Genomic DNA, 18323 nt, shown 5'->3' on the forward strand with positions numbered 1-18323 from the left:
TCCCCATCTCACTAAATTTACTTTTATTCACCATTGCTCAAGCCACATTCTAGAAATTAGTCTTGTTTCTTCTATGCTCACTCTCCCCCACAGTAATTTTTTTTTTTTTTTTTTTTTTTTTTTTTGTGCAGTGCTGGGAATTGAACCCAGGGCCTTGTGCTTGCAAGGCAAGCACTCTACCAACTGAGCTATATCCCCAGCCCTAATTCTATTCATTCTCTAAAACATACCCTCAATCTTTGCATACCTTCCTCTTTTCACTTATCTAAACCATTTGTTTGTCACTTGGATTCCTACAATAACTCATCTTTTCATCTTGCCCTTTTAGAATCCATTCTCATACAGCATTCAGTTTAATCTTTGAACTATGTGAACACGTGTTACTCTCTGATTCATCACTTTTTAACAGCTTCCCTTTACTCATCCTACCATAGCCTAAGGAACCTAAACCAAAACATCTGGTAACTCACATTGAACAGTGGATATTTAAAATGATAATGATGAACATACATTTTCCCTGAAATTTTTATCCCTCTTACCCTTTATGACTGGCTCTTTTTTCCTCCAGATGTCAACTAAATGTTACTTCTTCAGAAAGATCTTGCCTCAGCACCACCAACTTAGAGTTGCTACTCAGTCCTTGATTATTGCATCTTGCTATTTTCATTCTCCAATGGACACAAATCTCAAACAGTCATTTTTTTTCCTGCTACAATACAAATTCATGAGAGCAGGAAAAATCAGTTTATATTTTAAAATTCCTTCAGATGACTTTAATAATATTTTTAAAACAAGACTAGAAATTTTTCTTATGCGATTAGGAAGTTAGGATTTTCCAAAAAATAGCTAACTCTTCACTTGGAACATAAGACTTTTGGCAAAGCAACTTGAAATATGCAAATATTTATAAATGAAAAAGCTGACATTTGACTATGTTTTCTTGGCCTTTTCTGTAGATCACAGACAGTCAAAAGTCATCGGAAGACTCTGGATCCAGAAAGGATTCTTCCTCAGAGGTTTTCAGTGATGCTGCAAAGGAAGGGTGGCTCCATTTTCGACCACTTGTCACTGATAAGGGCAAGGTAGTGCATTTACTCAGCTCCTGTAAATGTCAAAAATGCAGGCCCTGACAAAGCATACTGTGTGTATGTAAAATGAAAAGATGTCCAGATTAAAGAGGAAAAAATATCTCCTACATAAAAGAAAGATGACTTAAGAAGATTTTGATCACTGATTTTATTATTTTTTAGTCTATGTATTGACAATTGGTAGACAATATTGACAATTGGTAGACAATATTCTCTTACATGCTGCTAAGGTAAAAGTAAGAAGGAACTCTGCTTTTTTATAATTTTCTTGTTTCATTTTATTTAACAAATATTAGGTTATGTGCTTCATCAGGTAGACTCCAAATATAATAAAAGTTTGCCATAACAATTTCCTATAATATTTGATCAGCTTATTTATGAGAACATTTTAATACTGCAAGAATTTAAAATTTTTAAGAGGACCTACTTTGAATATGCATATTTTTGCTTTACCAAATAAAGTTGATCAACTTTGGTAACTTAATTCATCATTTGTATGTGTTGTTTTGGGGACTCCTTCTGTAGTGTGTATCATTTTCAAGCTAAGACTTGTCTTAAGTCCCACTTTTATCTAGAGATTTTTCTGATTAATTTTTAAATATATTTTGCAAAACTTTAATTTCTTTTTTCATTTTATCTTCCCAACTAAAGTTGGGATTTCACTTATTCTTGATTTTGATATGAATACGTTGCCTGAGGGATTTACACTCCACTTTTTTATCCTTCCTTTCCTAACAAAACATATATTAAAGTAAATCAGACACCTGCCATACTGGGTGTGTGCTTGTGTCTGTATGCACATGTTAAAGGTGTCGTTCAATATGTTTATCCTGTCACAAAGATTTAGCCATGTGTTGTGTATTCATGGAACGATTTGTGTTTTCCAGAGAGTTGGTGGAAGTATTCGGCCTTGGAAACAGATGTATGTTGTACTTCGGGGCCATTCACTGTACTTGTACAAAGATAAGAGAGAGCAGATGCTTCCTTCTGATGAAGAGCAACCCATCAGTGTTAATGCTTGCCTGATAGACATCTCTTACAGTGAGACCAAGAGGAAAAATGTGTTTCGACTTACCACATCTGATTGTGAATGCCTATTTCAGGCAGAAGACAGAGATGATATGTTAGCATGGATCAAGACTATCCAGGAAAGTAGCAACCTAAACGAAGAGGTACGTGTTTAAAAGATGACTGAAAGAATCTGATACATTTTTACAAAACATTATAATGTGCTATTTTCTTTTAAAAATGACCAATCAAAAGAAAACTCAAGTGTGTGCCTTTTTAGATTATTTTAACTTATTTAAAAATCACCATTACTGAACTAGAAACATAGACTATTCATACTTTGCAGACCTTCTCAGAAGCAATAAACCACAGATAGGATACCTTTGTTTCAAATCCTGATCATTCTAGTTATCCCTTGCTATATGTGAGGATTGATTCTAGGACTGTCCCTGGCTACCCAAATCTGCAGATGCTCAAGACCCTATGAACATGCTTCTGTGTACTTTAAATCTCTACCTGTAATGTGAATGCTAAGCAAATCGTTGTTACACTGTATTGTTAAGGGACTAAGAAAAAAAGTCTATTTCAGATGAGGGACTTGTGGATAGAGAGGGTCAGTTGAACTTTTATGTCCAGATTTTTCTGGGTCTGTTTCCTGATTTCAAAAACAGAATTATTGTGGGCTTAGGTTAGTATAAAACTACTTAACATAACAGAGGCACATACCTGCAGTCATAATGATTCAGGAGGTCTAGGCAAGAGAATCACAAATTCAAGGCCAGCCTCAGCAATTTAGCAAGATCCCGTTTCAAAATTTAAAAAAGGGCTGGTGATGTAGTTCACTGGTTGAGTACCCCTGGTTTTAATCCCCAGTACTGGGGTGGGTTGGAGTGGGTGGGCAGGAATTACTATGTAAAGGCAGAGATACTGGCCTGATTTTTGTTAATTGAATTATATAGGCAAAAATATAGCCTAGTGTAGTATAGTAGTTGGTTCCTAAGAAAGTGTACACCATCAAAAATTGTCAGCTTTTCTTTTTCATGAGGAATAAAGTTTCTGAGAGTTTACAGCAGATTTCAATAGGAAAGGTAGTTTTAAAGATATGTTTACATATAGCTATAAACTATGGGGAAAAAAACCCAGTGATAATGAAATCAAACTTTTGCTCAAGAGTGCTCCCTTTTTTCCCCCCAGTTTTCTTCAATTTTCCTCCTACATTTTGTCTCACTTTTTGTGCCTGTTATGACCGAAAAAAGCACACACCAGTTTCTTTTCTTTTGCTCACATTATTCAGAAGTATGTTCCTTGTAAAGCCATACAAATTATGTTCTACAATTTAATCATTTTCATTGTTTATAATTCAAATTATGAAAACTTACACCATGAAGAAAAGTGCCAGTTTCTTCTGCTAGTTTTCCCCCGCCTTGATTGTGATTAAAAATTAACACCAGATCTTTGTCAACACAACCTTTGTCCTGCCACCACTCACTGTAGACAATATTGGACCTGAATTTTGTAAAAGAAACAGGGAGAATAAGATCACAGATGTAGATTTCAGCTTTAAGTAATGGTTTAAAGGAGTTCCCATTTACTAAATACTGCTGTGTGTCATTTGTCTATTAGACATAGTATCATTAAAATTCCTTCAGATGATTTCATCTTTGAAACAGCTGTTTTGAGGATTGAATGAGATACTGCTCATGAAGAATGTAATATAATGCCTGGCAGTTAATAAACATTTAATGTCAGTCATTATCATCATCCAATCTTAAAACACGGATATTTCCCCCCAGTTTTATGCATTAAAAAAATGATTTGCTGAACATATACCATGGCAGACACTGTTTTAAAGATTTTACGTGAATTAATCTTAGCAACCATATGGATTATAAGCAAGTAAACTGGCAAATAGAGATTAAGTAATTTCCCCAGGTTCATAAGTTTAATGTCAGAGTTAGGATTTAAAATAAGGCAATCTTATTCTAGATCTTAATCATCTGATCCAATGGAAATGTCCATTGAAAACTTTGGAACAAAACAATCAAAATTCTTTGTAAACTGTTTTTCATTATAAGCAAAATAAGACAAGTTAAAAAATTGAGAACACACATCAACATATAATTGGAATCACTAGGAAAAAACTTATGTTCCCCTTTGAATTTATCATGTTATAAACATTAACCTGCTAAGGTTTAAAAAAAATGAATAAGTCCTTGATAATCTGCCCCTTCTGATACTAACTGACCTTCAATCTCACTGTTACTACAAATTATTAATAAATTCTGGCAGTATTTTTCAATCTTCTATCCAATAGTATTAAGTGCTCATCATTTAAGTATTAAAGAAACTGGGCTGGGGCTGGAGCTCGGTGGTAGAGAGCTTGTTTGATCCTTAGCACCACATTAAAAAAAGTAAATAAAATAAGGATATTGTATCCATCTACAAAGTATTAAAGAAACTGACATCTGTTGCCCTGTCATTTTAGAGTGACAGATCAATAAGTATTGAATATCTTGTTGCTTGCTGAAACTATTCTAATTATTGTATGAATACATAAAATAAAACTTTTGGCAATGTCAGAAGGTACTTGGAATATCTGTCACATGGTGATGTTGAGTAGTCCTTAAAACAGCTCCACTGATAAGAATCACCTATTTATGCTTGGTACTGACTTTTTAATATTACCTTCTGTTTACTCTGTAGGACACTGGAGTTACTAACAGGGACTTAATTAGTCGGAGAATAAAAGAATATAACAATCTGATGAGGTGAGAATCCCATCCTGCCAAGAGTTAATTTGTATGTAAAAAAGGAGCCATTAAAAAATGTTCATTTCTTTTAGCAGCAAAGCAGATCAGTTGCCAAAAACACCTCGCCAGAGTCTCAGCATCAGGCAAACTTTACTTGGTGCTAAATCAGAGCCAAAGACTCAAAGCCCACATTCTCCCAAGGAAGAGTCTGAAAGGAAACTTCTCAGCAAAGGTACCAATGCTAGCTTTCTTGGGTAAATTGTAACAAATAAAATGTTTAAATGGGGATCTTAAAGGTATTTTCATGTTTTTCGGTACCATTTGTACTGACCCCGACATGGGGTCAGGTAGTCAAAGATCACTAGAGACCTAGTGTTGGTTAATAGGGCCTTTTCCTTTAGGGTGAGGCCCAAGATACCAGTTTTTATAATCAAGACAAAGTGAAGGCAAATATGCACATACATAAGAGACATGGCAGATTTGAATGACTCAGAAGATGCAGGTGGTACCACTGTGAAACAAAACCTGTGGTTTTGTTGATTGTACTTTCTTATTGTTTGAAAGAAAATCATGATATGGACTATAAAAGGATGAAGAAGTATAATTGATGTCTGTTACATTATATGGAAGGTTAAAAGGAGTGGACATTTTGGAAGAGACTCAAATATTTTAAATAAATGGTAGGGTGGTTTATATAACAGGACTCCAGTAAAGGATTGCTAGAATCATGATTTAAACACTCTTATTTCCATTCTCTTTATTATGTGATTTTATTTTCAATAACAATCAAAAGATGATACCAGTCCTCCAAAAGACAAAGGCACGTGGAGAAAAGGTATTCCAAGTATTATGAGAAAGACATTTGAAAAAAAGCCTACTGCTACGGGAACATTTGGCGTCAGACTGGATGATTGTCCACCAGCTCACACTAATCGGGTAGGAGACACCAGCCAGCCGGGTTTCCTGAAGTATTCATTCAGTTGTGATTATAGGATCTGAGCATACAGGCTTTCATTTGTTGAGCATTTTCCTCTTCATCCAGACCTTAGTTTCCCTGAGTGATTCTGACCTGTGGGTCTTGAGTAATTTTATATATGATACTTTTTTTAACATATCGACTCTGAAATAGAATGATTTAACCATTAAGAATGTATCTGAAAAGGTTATCAGAATTTGTTTTCAAATTTCAATTTACTTTTCATCTTTTGCATCTTAAAAGTATGACAATAAGGACCTGCTTAAGAATATTAAGTGTACATGTGTATTTGTTTACAACTCCCATGCTAGGATGCATGTTGTGAGTTGAATGATGCTATTCTATCACACTTCTTCTCTTGACTTTATTCCTATTTATTCATCTAAACTACTTCCACATCCTTCTTAATTGTTCCTTTCCTTTCTAGACCGTTACCTCCCTGGGGGGGGGTGGGGGGGGTCCTTCTAGTTCTGTCTTTGCCTATTCATTCTTTTCCTACTCTTTAAAAAATGTCCTGCTGGTTTGATGTATTCCAAATTTCTGAATGTCTATATTTTCTGTTTTATTTTTATATAATGGCAATTTACATATTTCCTTTTGGATGCAAAGGTACTTTTAACTGTGATATAAAACTACTACTTGAACATAAATTTTTGTGCTGTGTTAAATAAAATGTTTATTTCTTGTTTTGCAGTATATTCCATTAATAGTTGACATATGTTGCAAATTAGTTGAAGAAAGAGGTCTTGAATATACAGGTATTTATAGAGTTCCTGGAAATAATGCAGCCATTTCAAGTATGCAAGAAGAACTCAACAAGGGAATGGCTGATATTGATATACAAGATGATGTAAGTTTATTTCTATTTGAATAACTGGTCACCTGTTTTCCCCCCTTTGCTAATGTTGTCTAAAAAAATATCTTGTTTGTATTTTGCTTACCTAGAAATGGCGAGATTTGAATGTGATAAGCAGTTTACTAAAATCCTTCTTCAGAAAACTTCCTGAACCTCTCTTCACAAATGGTAAGTTAACTCCCATGAAAGCTGCCAGAGGAACAGTCCACATTACAACTGTTAGAAAAAATAGGCTAATTGAACCAGAAAAATATATATTGTTAAAAGAAACAGGAAATGGTGTTTGGTTCTACTTTATACAGTGAAAAATTGAATTTTTAAAAACATTTCCATTCAGAAAATATGTATTTTTTCCCATTTGACTGTTTATTATTGTTTTCAGTCAAAAGCTTGCATACATAATAAAGTACAGATAATAGAAAAACCTTTTCAAAAATTTGAATTCTGTATGGGCCACTGTAGTTGTTGCTGGGGGAAAACTGGAGAAGCTGTATGAATGGAACTCACATTTCAGTGGATTTTCTTCTATTGGTTGGTAAGGTTTGGAAGATTAAAAATCATATCTAACATGTAATTTGTAGATACTTACAATTCAAAGCCTCATTTTTTTGGGAATCTACTTTTTATTGTGTTTAAACTTTACAGGGTTTAAGATAAATGATTTAAGATAAATTTATTTTCTTGTTCTTATTCTTATCAGATAAATATGCTGATTTTATTGAAGCCAATCGTAAAGAAGATCCTCTAGATCGACTGAAAACATTGAAAAGACTAGTAGGTATTATTTTTTTAGTTTGGGAGGCACAACTGAAATGCAACATTTAAATCCGTCATGAAATAATATGTTTCAGATCCATGATTTGCCTGAACATCATTACGAAACCCTTAAGTTTCTTTCGGCTCATCTGAAGACAGTAGCAGAAAATTCAGAAAAAAATAAGGTATGCGAAATGCATATTTAGACTGGTCAGCTAATGTAATTTTTCTTTTTGTCCAAAATGGTTAGACCCATGGGTATAGATTTAGTATTTTGGTTTAATAGTATATCGTTTTATCAGAAAAGGCAAGAATGAACCTGGTGACATTAAAAGGGAGGTTGTCAATGGTGGCTTCTCAACTTCTGAAGTTAAATCCAAGGGCTTAATGGAGAATAGTGTTCTTACGGGGTTTTTGGTTATGGTGCTTTTCCTAAGGTTAACTTTAAGTACATAACATACACACTCCTAAGTACCTTTAAGGAAAATTAATAAATAATAGTTAAAATGTTTACATTGAGCACTAGAACATGTTTGACTTTTTCCTACTTTATGCAGAATGCACAGGGATTTAATGCACAGATGTACTTTAATGTTTAGGATTGGTCCGTATTTCTCTTGAGGAAGAGACAAAGGCACAGAGCGAATGTGAACTGGTCCAGGAAGAAGTACTGTAGCTTTCCATTATTGCACTTGAAGTATCTTGATGGTATATGTGAAAAAATAACTTAAAAAACCTGGTTGTGTATGTCTAAAGTCATATGACTTAATTCATTTATGGATTTTTTTAAAAAAGGATTTTGAAGTATTCAGATTTGGTTTTTACTTCTGTCGAAAGATTAACTATACCAAGCATATTAAGAAAAAAAACAAAAGGTTGCAAACATTTAAAGGTGAGGTTTAAAAGGTGTTTTCCCCCCATATTCTCCTTACTTTAAAAGGGTGTGTTGACAATGTGTAGTAACTTATGAATAAAAGGAAAATGCATCCCGTTTTCAGATTAAAAAAAAAGAAAAAAAAAGAAATATAACTTCAGCGACTTTAGTTTAAAAGATATTCCTGATTGCTTCAGCCTAATTGTCAAAAAGAAAATTAGAATTCAACAAAAACTCTAAAAATACATTGACCTGGCTGAGTCTCCGAAGAGCACTCCTTTTTAAAAAATTTTTTTTGTTCTTTTTAGATATACATGGTAGTATAATATATTTTGACATGTTATTCATACATGGAGTATAACTTCCCTTTCTTGTGGTTGTACTTGATGTGGAGTTACACTGGTCATGTATTCATATATGAACATAAGGAAGTTATTTCAAGTTCTTTCTACTGTCTTTCCTATTCCCCTTCCCTCTCCCTTCCCCTCATTCCCCTTTTTCTAATCCAGTGAACTTCTATTCTGTGCCACCCCACCACTACCACACCTCTTTATTGTACATTAACATCTACATGTCAGATCATTCAGCCTTTGTTTTTTGTGGTTTGGCTTATTTCACTTAGCATGATATTCTCCAGTTCCATCCATTTATTGACAAATGCCATAATTTCATTTTTCTCTGTGACTGAATAATGTTCCATTGTGTATATACACATTTTTTTTTTTTTATCCATTTCTCTGTTGAAGGGCACCTAGGTTGGTTCCATAGCTTAGCTATTGTGAATTGAGCTGCTGTAAACATTGATATGATTGAATCACTACAGTATGCTGATTTTAAGTCCTTTGGATGTATACCAAGGAGTAGGATAACTGGATCAAATGGTGGTTCCATTCCAAGTTTTCTAAGGAATCTCCATACTGCTTTCCAGAGTGGTTGCACCAATTTGTAGTCCCACCAGCAGTGTATGAGTGTACCTTTGCCCCCACATTCTCACCAACATTTATTGTTGACTTGTATTCTTAACAATTGCCATTCTGATTGGAGTGAGATGAAATCTCAGTGTAGTTTTAATTTGTATTACTCGAATTGCTAGAAATGTTGAACATTTTTTCATATATTTGTTGCTGATTGTATTTCTGTGAAGTGTCTGTTCAGTTCCTCTGTCAGTTTATTGATTGGATTATTTATTTGTATTTTACATTGAAATTTTTTAGTTCTTTATGTACCCTGGAGATTAATGCTCTGAGGTACAGGTGGCAAAGATTTTCTCCCATTCTGTAGGCTCTCTCTTCACATTCTTGTTTCCTTTGCAGTAAAGAAGATTTTAGTTTGATGCCATCCCATCTATTGATTCTTGATTTTACTTCTTGTGTTTTAGGAGTCTTGTTGAGAAATTCAGTTCCTAAGCTGACAAGATGAAGATTTGGGTCTACTTTTTATTCTAGTAGACACTGGTTTCTGGTCTCATGCCTATATCCTTGATCCACTTTGACTTTTGTGCAGGGTGAGAGATAGAGGTTCAATATCATTCTGCTACATATGGATCTCTAGTGTTCCCAGCACCACTTGTTGAAGAGGCTATCTTTCCTCCACTGTATGTTGATGGCACCTTTGTCTAGTGTCAGATAACTGTATTTGTGTGGGTTTGTCTCTGTGTCTTCTATACCATTGTTCTTCGTGTTTGTTTTGGTGCCAACACCATACTGGTCTTGTTATTATATCTCTGTAGTATAATTGAAGGTCTGACATTGTGATGCCTCCTGCTTTGCTTTTCTCACTGAGGATTGTTTTGGCTATTCTGAACCTCACATTTTTCCAAATAAATTTCATGACTGCTTTTTTTATTTCTAAGAAGAATGTCATCGAAATCTTAATAGGAATTGCACCAAATCTGTATAGCGCTTTTGGTAATATGGCTATTTTGATGATATTAATTCTACCTATCCAAGAACGTGGAAGATCTTTGCATCTTCTAAGCTTGAAGAGCACTCTTAAAAGCAAAAAATCTACAAATACCAGTTGTCACTATTTTAAAAAGGTTCCTTCATATTATCTTTATCCAGCAAGAAATATGAAAAAGTCAGAAATGTTACTCTTTTTTAGCTGCATATCACCTTTTTGAACAGGTGATATACACATGGTACACAGTGAAAAATAACATTTTTTTTGTTGTTTTAAACAGATAGGTTTTTTGCCCCCTTTAACACATTATTGAACCGCTAAATTTACTATTCTTATTAATATTCATGTTCTGGGACTGGGGTCATAGCTCAGTGGTAGAGCTCTTGCCTAGCACATGTGAGGCACTGGGTTATATAGCACCATATATAAATAAGTAAAGAAAAAAAAAATTCATGTTCTGTTTTTGACTAATTTTTAAAAGGTTTCTATTTATTTAACTATCTAGACAAGATTCACACATTGTATTTGGTGATACAGTTATTCATCCTTTTCCTCAGTAACAATTGTTCCATTATTAGAAATTGCAAAATAATGATTTTCTAATTCTGTGGCATTACTTGTTAAAGTTCTCAAACAGTTGATTTCTGGAGAGTAAGAGAAAACACCAGAAGCCTAAGAACACTGCTACCACTCCCTTTCCTAGGAGTAATTTCTGTTTAATGTAGAAAATTGTACATATATTCAGGTCAGTGCAGTGGCTATGCATGTTCTGGAAGATAGTAGCACTCAGTTGTAGTAAGGTTGGATTATGAAATGAGTAGTATCAACCCCCCCCCATTGAAATGAGTAGTATCAACCCCCCCATTACTTGCAAATCCAGAAGACTACAGCAACGTTCGAGTTTCCTCTAGATGGGCAGTGTCCTGAATTGTGATAGGGCTGCAAAGGGTTAAAAAAATTGTTTTGTAATTTTTTTTCCTTCAAAAATAACTTTTCACATATAAAATGCCAAACCTGTAAGTCTAATTCTTAAAGAAAAATTTTAATTTTCTACCATCATTCATTCTTTCAGATGGAACCAAGAAACCTAGCAATTGTTTTTGGTCCAACTCTAGTGCGCACATCAGAAGACAACATGACCCATATGGTCACACACATGCCCGACCAATACAAGATCGTAGAGACCCTCATCCAGCATGTAAGTTCACTCTTCATGTCCAAGACCACTTAATCTAATGAGCAGCTGATACTTGGTAGGACAGAATTTGTTTTTTTTGGTCTTAAAAAAAAAAAAAAAAAAAAAAAACAACTATCCTCCAAGATATGAGTATGTTTAGGGGGTTATTTAATTTTTCTTTTCACCTCTTTTATTTTAAATTTTAGCATGACTGGTTTTTCACGGAAGAGGGTGCTGAAGAGCCTCTTGTAAGTATAACGCAGCAGCATTTGCACTCAGTTATTTTCATTTGGGACACAAGATCCTGATGCCGCAGCAGTGTCAGTCTCCTGCTTTGTATGCTATTGCCTGCTTTGCATTCCAGAAGCAGGTCTCTAGCTCCTTAGTTTCTGATCATATGAAGCTTATTTTGCAGTTAATGATGTATAACTGATGTAAAAATGTTAAGCACAGGTGCTCCATTCAGTAATGTATCTTTTACTAAATGTTGTTTGAATTTTAAAGTACCTTTGAAGAGATGATGAAGAGATCTTTGTTTGTTAACCATAGACCTCAGTGCAGGAGGAAAACACAGTAGACTCCCAGCCAGTGCCAAACATAGATCATTTACTCACCAACATTGGAAGGACAGGAGTCTCCCCTGGAGATGTATCAGGTAACTCTTGCCTGGGCAGTATTGAGCTCTAGGTTAAAAGCTACATTCTTGTAACATGAAAGAACAAATCAATCATGAGTAACAATTCACTATGATTTTATTCTTTTTCTTTTTTTCCTTTCTACTAATAAAAAAAATAATCTTCCTTTTCTGATTTATTGTACTTATCTTCCAGTGACTATAATGCCATTGACAGTGCATGGAGTTGTAATGTTTGTCAGAACGGAAATATGAGGGAAATGAGCATGCAAACCACTGTTTTGTTCTTTTTTTTTTTTTTTTTTAATTCACAGTTTCCATGTAATAGTCATCACAAGGTAAAACAGATATATGCTACTGAATATGTGGTTGCTGTGATGGCAGAAAGTATGATCTAGACTGTATATGTAGTTCTTATACCTGACCTAGAAGTTCTGTTTAAGAGCAGCAAGTTACTTGTATCAAACTGCTAATGGACACCATTCTCAAATACAGTGTACTATCTGTCACTATAGATGTCACAGTAAAAGTCAATCTATTTGACCTTTATTTTCTTCTGTTTCCTATTGCCACCCTAATGCTTGGTTAAGTATTAGTTTTTATAGGCTCTTTTGATGAAAATTTTCTCCTGCCAGACTGTTGCACTAACCTAGCATGTTGTTTCACACAATGTTCTCCCTTTGTCTCTAGTTCTTGTTTTAGTCCTAAAGGGTTTTTTCAGCACTTACTGACACAGGCAAATCTATACTGATGTTGAACAGGCGAAGTGGGAGGAGTCTATCACACGGTAATGTCACTAGTGGATTCTGTGATGTCCCTGATGGACAGCTGGAACTGTAGAAAGAAGGAGGATTGTTGTCCACACTGTAGCTGCCTTGTCTGCAGAAACCCCCGATTCTTGTAAATGCAAACACAGTTGATCTGTGGTGTAAAGTTTCTCTTAAGAATATTGTAAACAGATCAATACTACTTTCTTAAAAGTTTTTCTGCTGTTTCTTGTTATTTCTGAAGCAGACCCTGAGGAGAAATAGCATGGTATGGTCTACCAGTTCTTAAAGTCATAAAGCATTTAGCCATGTGTTAAAAAGGGGTGTGGCATGGGGCTCAGCTCATTAATTTTGAAAATCAATTTCCCAGAAACTGAAAGATAAAATTTCAAAATTTGTATTATTCTAAATAGTGCTAGCCCCGTTCTACCCTCTTTATAATTGTATAATCTGAGTTTTTGCCAGACAGTAAAATTATGGTCTCCATTTTTCCATTTCCATAATAGCATCTGTTAATAGATAATTATAAAACTGGTAGCAATTTAACCAAACTAGTCAAAAGGATCCCTGACTGCACTGATATGAAACTGGGGTCTGAAGCACAAAAATCAACCTTATCTAATAAAAACCAAAGTGACTTGGTAGCAGGATTATCCTAATGCCTCTTCTGCATCCATAAGCATACAGTATATGCTTATAAAATTTAAGTCTGACAAAAATAAACAAATACACCAGTATGAGTGTCTCAATTTGTAGCTAGGACAGCCAACAATCTTAAAAGTTCTACATTGTGTATCAGTTCCAGATACAGGATGTGGTACATGATATAATTCTTAAAAGGTCTTCAAGCTTCTATTTATTGCTAGATTTAATACTTAGAAAATAAACATTAGTGTTTCTGTTTTTGTTTAGTACAGGGCTCCTTTGCCATTCCTATCATTGAGCTGGTTCTGCCTACAATTCACAGCATCCTTTCATGGCGGTGGCTTTCTGTGGTGCAGCTTGCATCTTTGTGAGCTCTGACTATCCACTGTGTTATTGTTTTGAGTTTTGCTTTCACATTTTGTTCTGTGCCTGTCTTCTCCATAAGTTTTGCATTGTTTGTTGAAAGCAGGAAAGATTGACTAATATTGACCATGTTTTATTTAACTTCTCACAGATTCAGCCACTAGTGACTCAACAAAATCTAAGGTAAATTGTTTTTTATTTTATCTAGTTTAGGAGTATTTTAGGGAGAATTACTTACTGATTGTTATGACTAATATACAAATACATCCCTGTCCTAGTCTGATGAGCCAGAACAAGAAGTTCTAATAAATAGAAAAATTAGTTCTTAGGTTATGATAAACTAATGCTGAATTGTGAGTTAGAGTAAGTTTCTCATAGAATAGTTTAGCATATAGCAACCAACTAGGCTTTTTTTTCTCATTCTGGAAAGTTTTCCAACACATACAAAATTAGGGAGAATGGTATGAGGTACCTATTGTCCATCTTCAATAATTACCAGCACTTGTCAATTCTGCTGCTTCTGAACTCCACCCACTTTCCTCTTCTGGGACTATTTCAAGCAAGTCTCAAGCATGATATAATTTTATAACTTCATTAATATTATGAACTTCTGTTACTATTATACATTGTTATAGAAAATGCATATATTCCTGCCTTTTCAGCAAAATTATATAAAAATACTAACTATAAAACCAAAATTGATAATTTTTGTTCCATTGACAGCAAAACCAAATTACATGATTTTTTTGAGCAGTTTGTAGGAAATTCTTATGTATAGTTCTTAGAAAGTTTTTTGAATCACTAGACTGCTGAGACAGTAGCAACTAGAATTGTATGATTAAATTATAATTCTTAAAAATATCTGTTGATTTTATCATCAGTATCACTTAGGGTTTTCACCATCTTTGTGCTCTAACTTTTTATTTTAAAAAACTTGAAACCTATAGACAAGTTTCTATACCCTTTTGCCTAAATTCATCTGTTGATTCTGTTATACATACACACACTTTTTTCTGAGTCATTTGAGACTTACTTGTAGACAAGATAATGCTACTCCTAAGAATTTCAGCATGTTCCTCCCAAGTACAAGGGCATCCTCCTATTAACAACAGTATAATTATACTCAGGATACTAATCTTGCAATACATTATTATCTAATGTATAGTTTCTATGTAAATTTCAAGATTCTTCTCCATTTCTCTATATAGGATACAGTCAATCCTTGTATTTCATTGTCATGTCCCTTTAGGCTTTTAAAATCTTCCAAAAGTATTTGTCAGAAATAAAATTTGTTTGAAATCTCTGCCTTTAACATGTTCCTTAACCTGTCTCTTCATCTTAATGATGATGTTGTTTCTACAGTGCCTGCAAGGTAGTGGGTGTCCAAATGCTGTAACTACTTCCACTTTCTCAATCGTAAAAAAAAGTCAGGTCACTTGTCCCAACACACTTAAGATATTCTATTTGCATCTCACATAAACAATGAAATTGAGATGTTTTAAAAATGAATCAATCAATTGTTCCTTGTCCTATACAGCCAGCTAGAGGATGGAACATCAGGTCTCCTTATTCAGAGCCCAGTCACAACCATTATCCCCTATGGTCTTCATCAGAATGTGAGAAAATATGAGTAACCATTTAGACTGTGATGGGTATTTTTTAAAAGACTTCAGTTTCACAGTTTCAGCCTTTCTAAAATTTTTATTGCAAGAGAGAAATAATTTGATTTGTTATTCAGTATCCTTCCTGCCTCCCTATATTAGTGTGTGCTAAAACAAGAATGTATTGACCCTTGCTTCGAACTAAGTAGTTATTAAAAGGACCTATTATACATAGAAAGTGACTTTACCAGTAATAATACATTAAAATGATTCCATAATAAAGATTGAAGATCCTTTGACCTTACGTTATTTGAATTTTCCACTGTGTCATTACCATTAGATAAATGAAGGCATTTCTAACCTGGCCCACCTAAGGCAAATCCCTGAAGATTCAATCTGGCTGAACCAGTGGAAATCCAGTTTGCCTACATGATACAGTATCTGTCATATGTAATCTATAATTAAAACACTGAATTCACCATAAAATTTTAATGATGTATTTCAGGATATTATAGTCAACTATATTAGAACATTATTTAATTATTAAACCTGTGTTCCAGATGAAATTCACAGGAAAATTAAGAATCAGGAGAGCTAGATGCCTCTAAATACAGAGTTTTCCCTGAAAGTCTTGTATTTGAGTTATGAATTGAAAAATAAATACCACCAGGCAAGAAATGGGATTGGTGGTTAAATAAAAATTTGTCTTTGGTATAAGTTCAAAAGGGGGGGTATAAAAAATAGATTACACTCAGTATGGTTCTTATGTTTACAGTCTCCTTTCTCTGGTTGCTTCCCAGGGTTCTTGGGGATCTGGAAAGGATCAGTATAGCAGAGAACTGCTTGTGTCCTCCATCTTTGCAGCTGCTAGTCGCAAGAGGAAAAAGCCAAAAGAAAAAGCACAGCCTAGTAGCTCAGAAGACGAATTGGACAATGTATTTTTTAAGAAGGAAAATGTGGAACAGTGCCACAGTGACATTAAAGAAGAGTCCAAAAAGGAAAGTGAGACATTGGGCAGAAAACAAAGGATCATCATTGCCAAAGAAAACAGTTCTAAGACAGACATCAGCACAACAAAAGATGAGAAGACATCTCTAAGAAAAGAGAGCACACCATCTGAAGAACCCTCCCCACCACACAGTTCCAGACATAACCGGTCCCCAACTCTTAGCAGTCGCTTTACTTTACTGAAAGAGAGCCCTAAATCACTTCTGACACAAAAGTCCTCCCATTTCGAAGAGACAGGGTCTGACTCTGGCACTTTGCTCAGCACATCTTCCCAGGCTTCTCTGGCAAGATTTTCTACCAAGAAATCAACCAGTCCAGAACCTAAACATTATGAGTTTTTGGCCAATATTGGCACCATCACCTCAGATTATTCCACTACGTCATCTACTATGTACTTGACTAGCCTTGACTCCAGTCGACTAAGCCCTGAAGTGCAATCTGTGGCAGAAAGCAAGGGAGACGAGGCTGATGACGAGAGAAGTGAACTGATAAGTGAGGGGCGGCCTGTGGAGACAGACAGTGAGAGCGAGTTTCCTGTCTTCCCCACAGCTTTGACTTCTGAGAGGCTTTTCCGAGGAAAACTGCAAGAGGTAACTAAGACAAGCCGGAGGAACTCAGAAGGAAGTGAAGTAAGTTGTACCGAGGGAAGTTTAACACCAAGTTTAGATAGCCGGAGACAGCTCTTTAGTTCACACAAACTTATTGAATGTGATACACTATCCAGAAAAAAATCTGCAAGATTCAAGTCAGACAGTGGAAGTCTAGGAGATGCCAAGAGTGAGAAAGAAACACCTTCAATAACCAAAGTGTTTGATGTCATGAAAAAAGGAAAGTCAACTGGGAGTCTACTAACACCAACCAGAAGTGAATCAGAAAAGCCAGAACCCACTTGGAAAATGAAAATAGCAGATCGGCTAAAACTGAGACCCAGAGCACCTGCAGATGATATGTTTGGAGTAGGGAATCAAAAAACAAATGCTGAGACAGCTAAAAGGAAAAACATCAAGCGCAGACACACACTAGGAGGACATAGAGATGCTACTGAAATCAGTGTTTTGAATTTCTGGAAAACACATGAGCAGAGCGGGGATAGGGAATCTGAACTTTCAGCTGTGAATCGGTTAAAACCAAAATGCTCAGCCCAGGACCTCTCAATCTCAGATTGGCTTGCCAGGGAGCGCCTACGCACAAGTACATCTGACCTTAGCAAAGGAGAAACCGGGGACCCCCAGCTGGAAAATCCTGGCACATCAGAATCACCCAGAACTGACACAACCTTGTTTTTTCAATCCGACACTGGCAGTTCTTCAGCATCAACAAATAGGCCCCTTCTTTCCATACCACCACAGTCACCTGACCAAATAAATGGAGAAAGCTTCCAGAACATGAGCCAAAATGCTAGTTCTGCAGCTAATGCCCATCCTCATAAACTGTCTGAAACCACAGGGAGTAAAGCACAGTTTCATCCCTGTCTTTAAACTGGGGGTATGTCCACTCTAGCAAATAAAAAGCTACTGTTACACGTTCCAGTAACTCTGTAAATATTTTCTTGTACCAGAATTGTTATTATGCAGCCTTCATTTGGGCTGGTTTCATCATTTTGCACTGTGAAATAACTTTACAGTGCATTACTACAGCCAGAAGAACACATATATATTTAAAAATATATTGGATAGTTGTATACAAATGAACAAGGTCTTTGTTGCAACTCACTACATAGTATATACCCCAAATTACTGAAGAAAATCGCTGACATTAGTATGCAGCAAATTTGTTCTTTTGGTTTCATCACTAACAAAAGTGCCTCATCATAAAAATACATTTGATTTTTAGGGTGCCATATTGTTAAAATTAGATAACTTACATTGAATAAATGAATGCGTTTTATCGGTAACAAATTTCATTACATTTACCAGTT

General features: G+C 35.1%; 1 protein-coding gene across 10 annotated transcripts in view; it reads left to right on the top strand.

Moving 5' to 3' along the window:
* ARHGAP21 (Rho GTPase activating protein 21) overlaps positions 1-18072 on the top strand; it is a 132821-nt gene extending 114749 nt beyond the window's left edge. For 6 of the 10 annotated variants that reach the window (XM_079106289.1, XM_079106294.1, XM_079106291.1 and 3 more), the window contains 14 exons: positions 957-1082; positions 1976-2260; positions 4800-4864; positions 4939-5078; positions 5640-5782; positions 6517-6672; positions 6768-6846; positions 7379-7452; positions 7530-7619; positions 11283-11408; positions 11594-11635; positions 11937-12042; positions 13948-13979; positions 16198-18072. In XM_079106289.1, coding sequence (XP_078962415.1) covers positions 957-1082; positions 1976-2260; positions 4800-4864; positions 4939-5078; positions 5640-5782; positions 6517-6672; positions 6768-6846; positions 7379-7452; positions 7530-7619; positions 11283-11408; positions 11594-11635; positions 11937-12042; positions 13948-13979; positions 16198-17883 — 3150 coding nt within the window. In that variant the 3' untranslated portion in view covers positions 17884-18072. The remainder of the gene's footprint in view (positions 1-956; positions 1083-1975; positions 2261-4799; positions 4865-4938; positions 5079-5639; positions 5783-6516; positions 6673-6767; positions 6847-7378; positions 7453-7529; positions 7620-11282; positions 11409-11593; positions 11636-11936; positions 12043-13947; positions 13980-16197) is intronic. The other 4 variants (XM_079106293.1, XM_079106295.1, XM_079106290.1 and 1 more) reach the window with 1 other exon arrangement.
* The last annotated feature ends 251 nt before the right edge of the window (positions 18073-18323 follow it).

The sequence above is a fragment of the Sciurus vulgaris genome (assembly GCF_902686455.1).
Source record: "Sciurus vulgaris genome assembly, chromosome: 12".
NCBI classification, from domain to species: domain Eukaryota; kingdom Metazoa; phylum Chordata; class Mammalia; order Rodentia; family Sciuridae; genus Sciurus; species Sciurus vulgaris.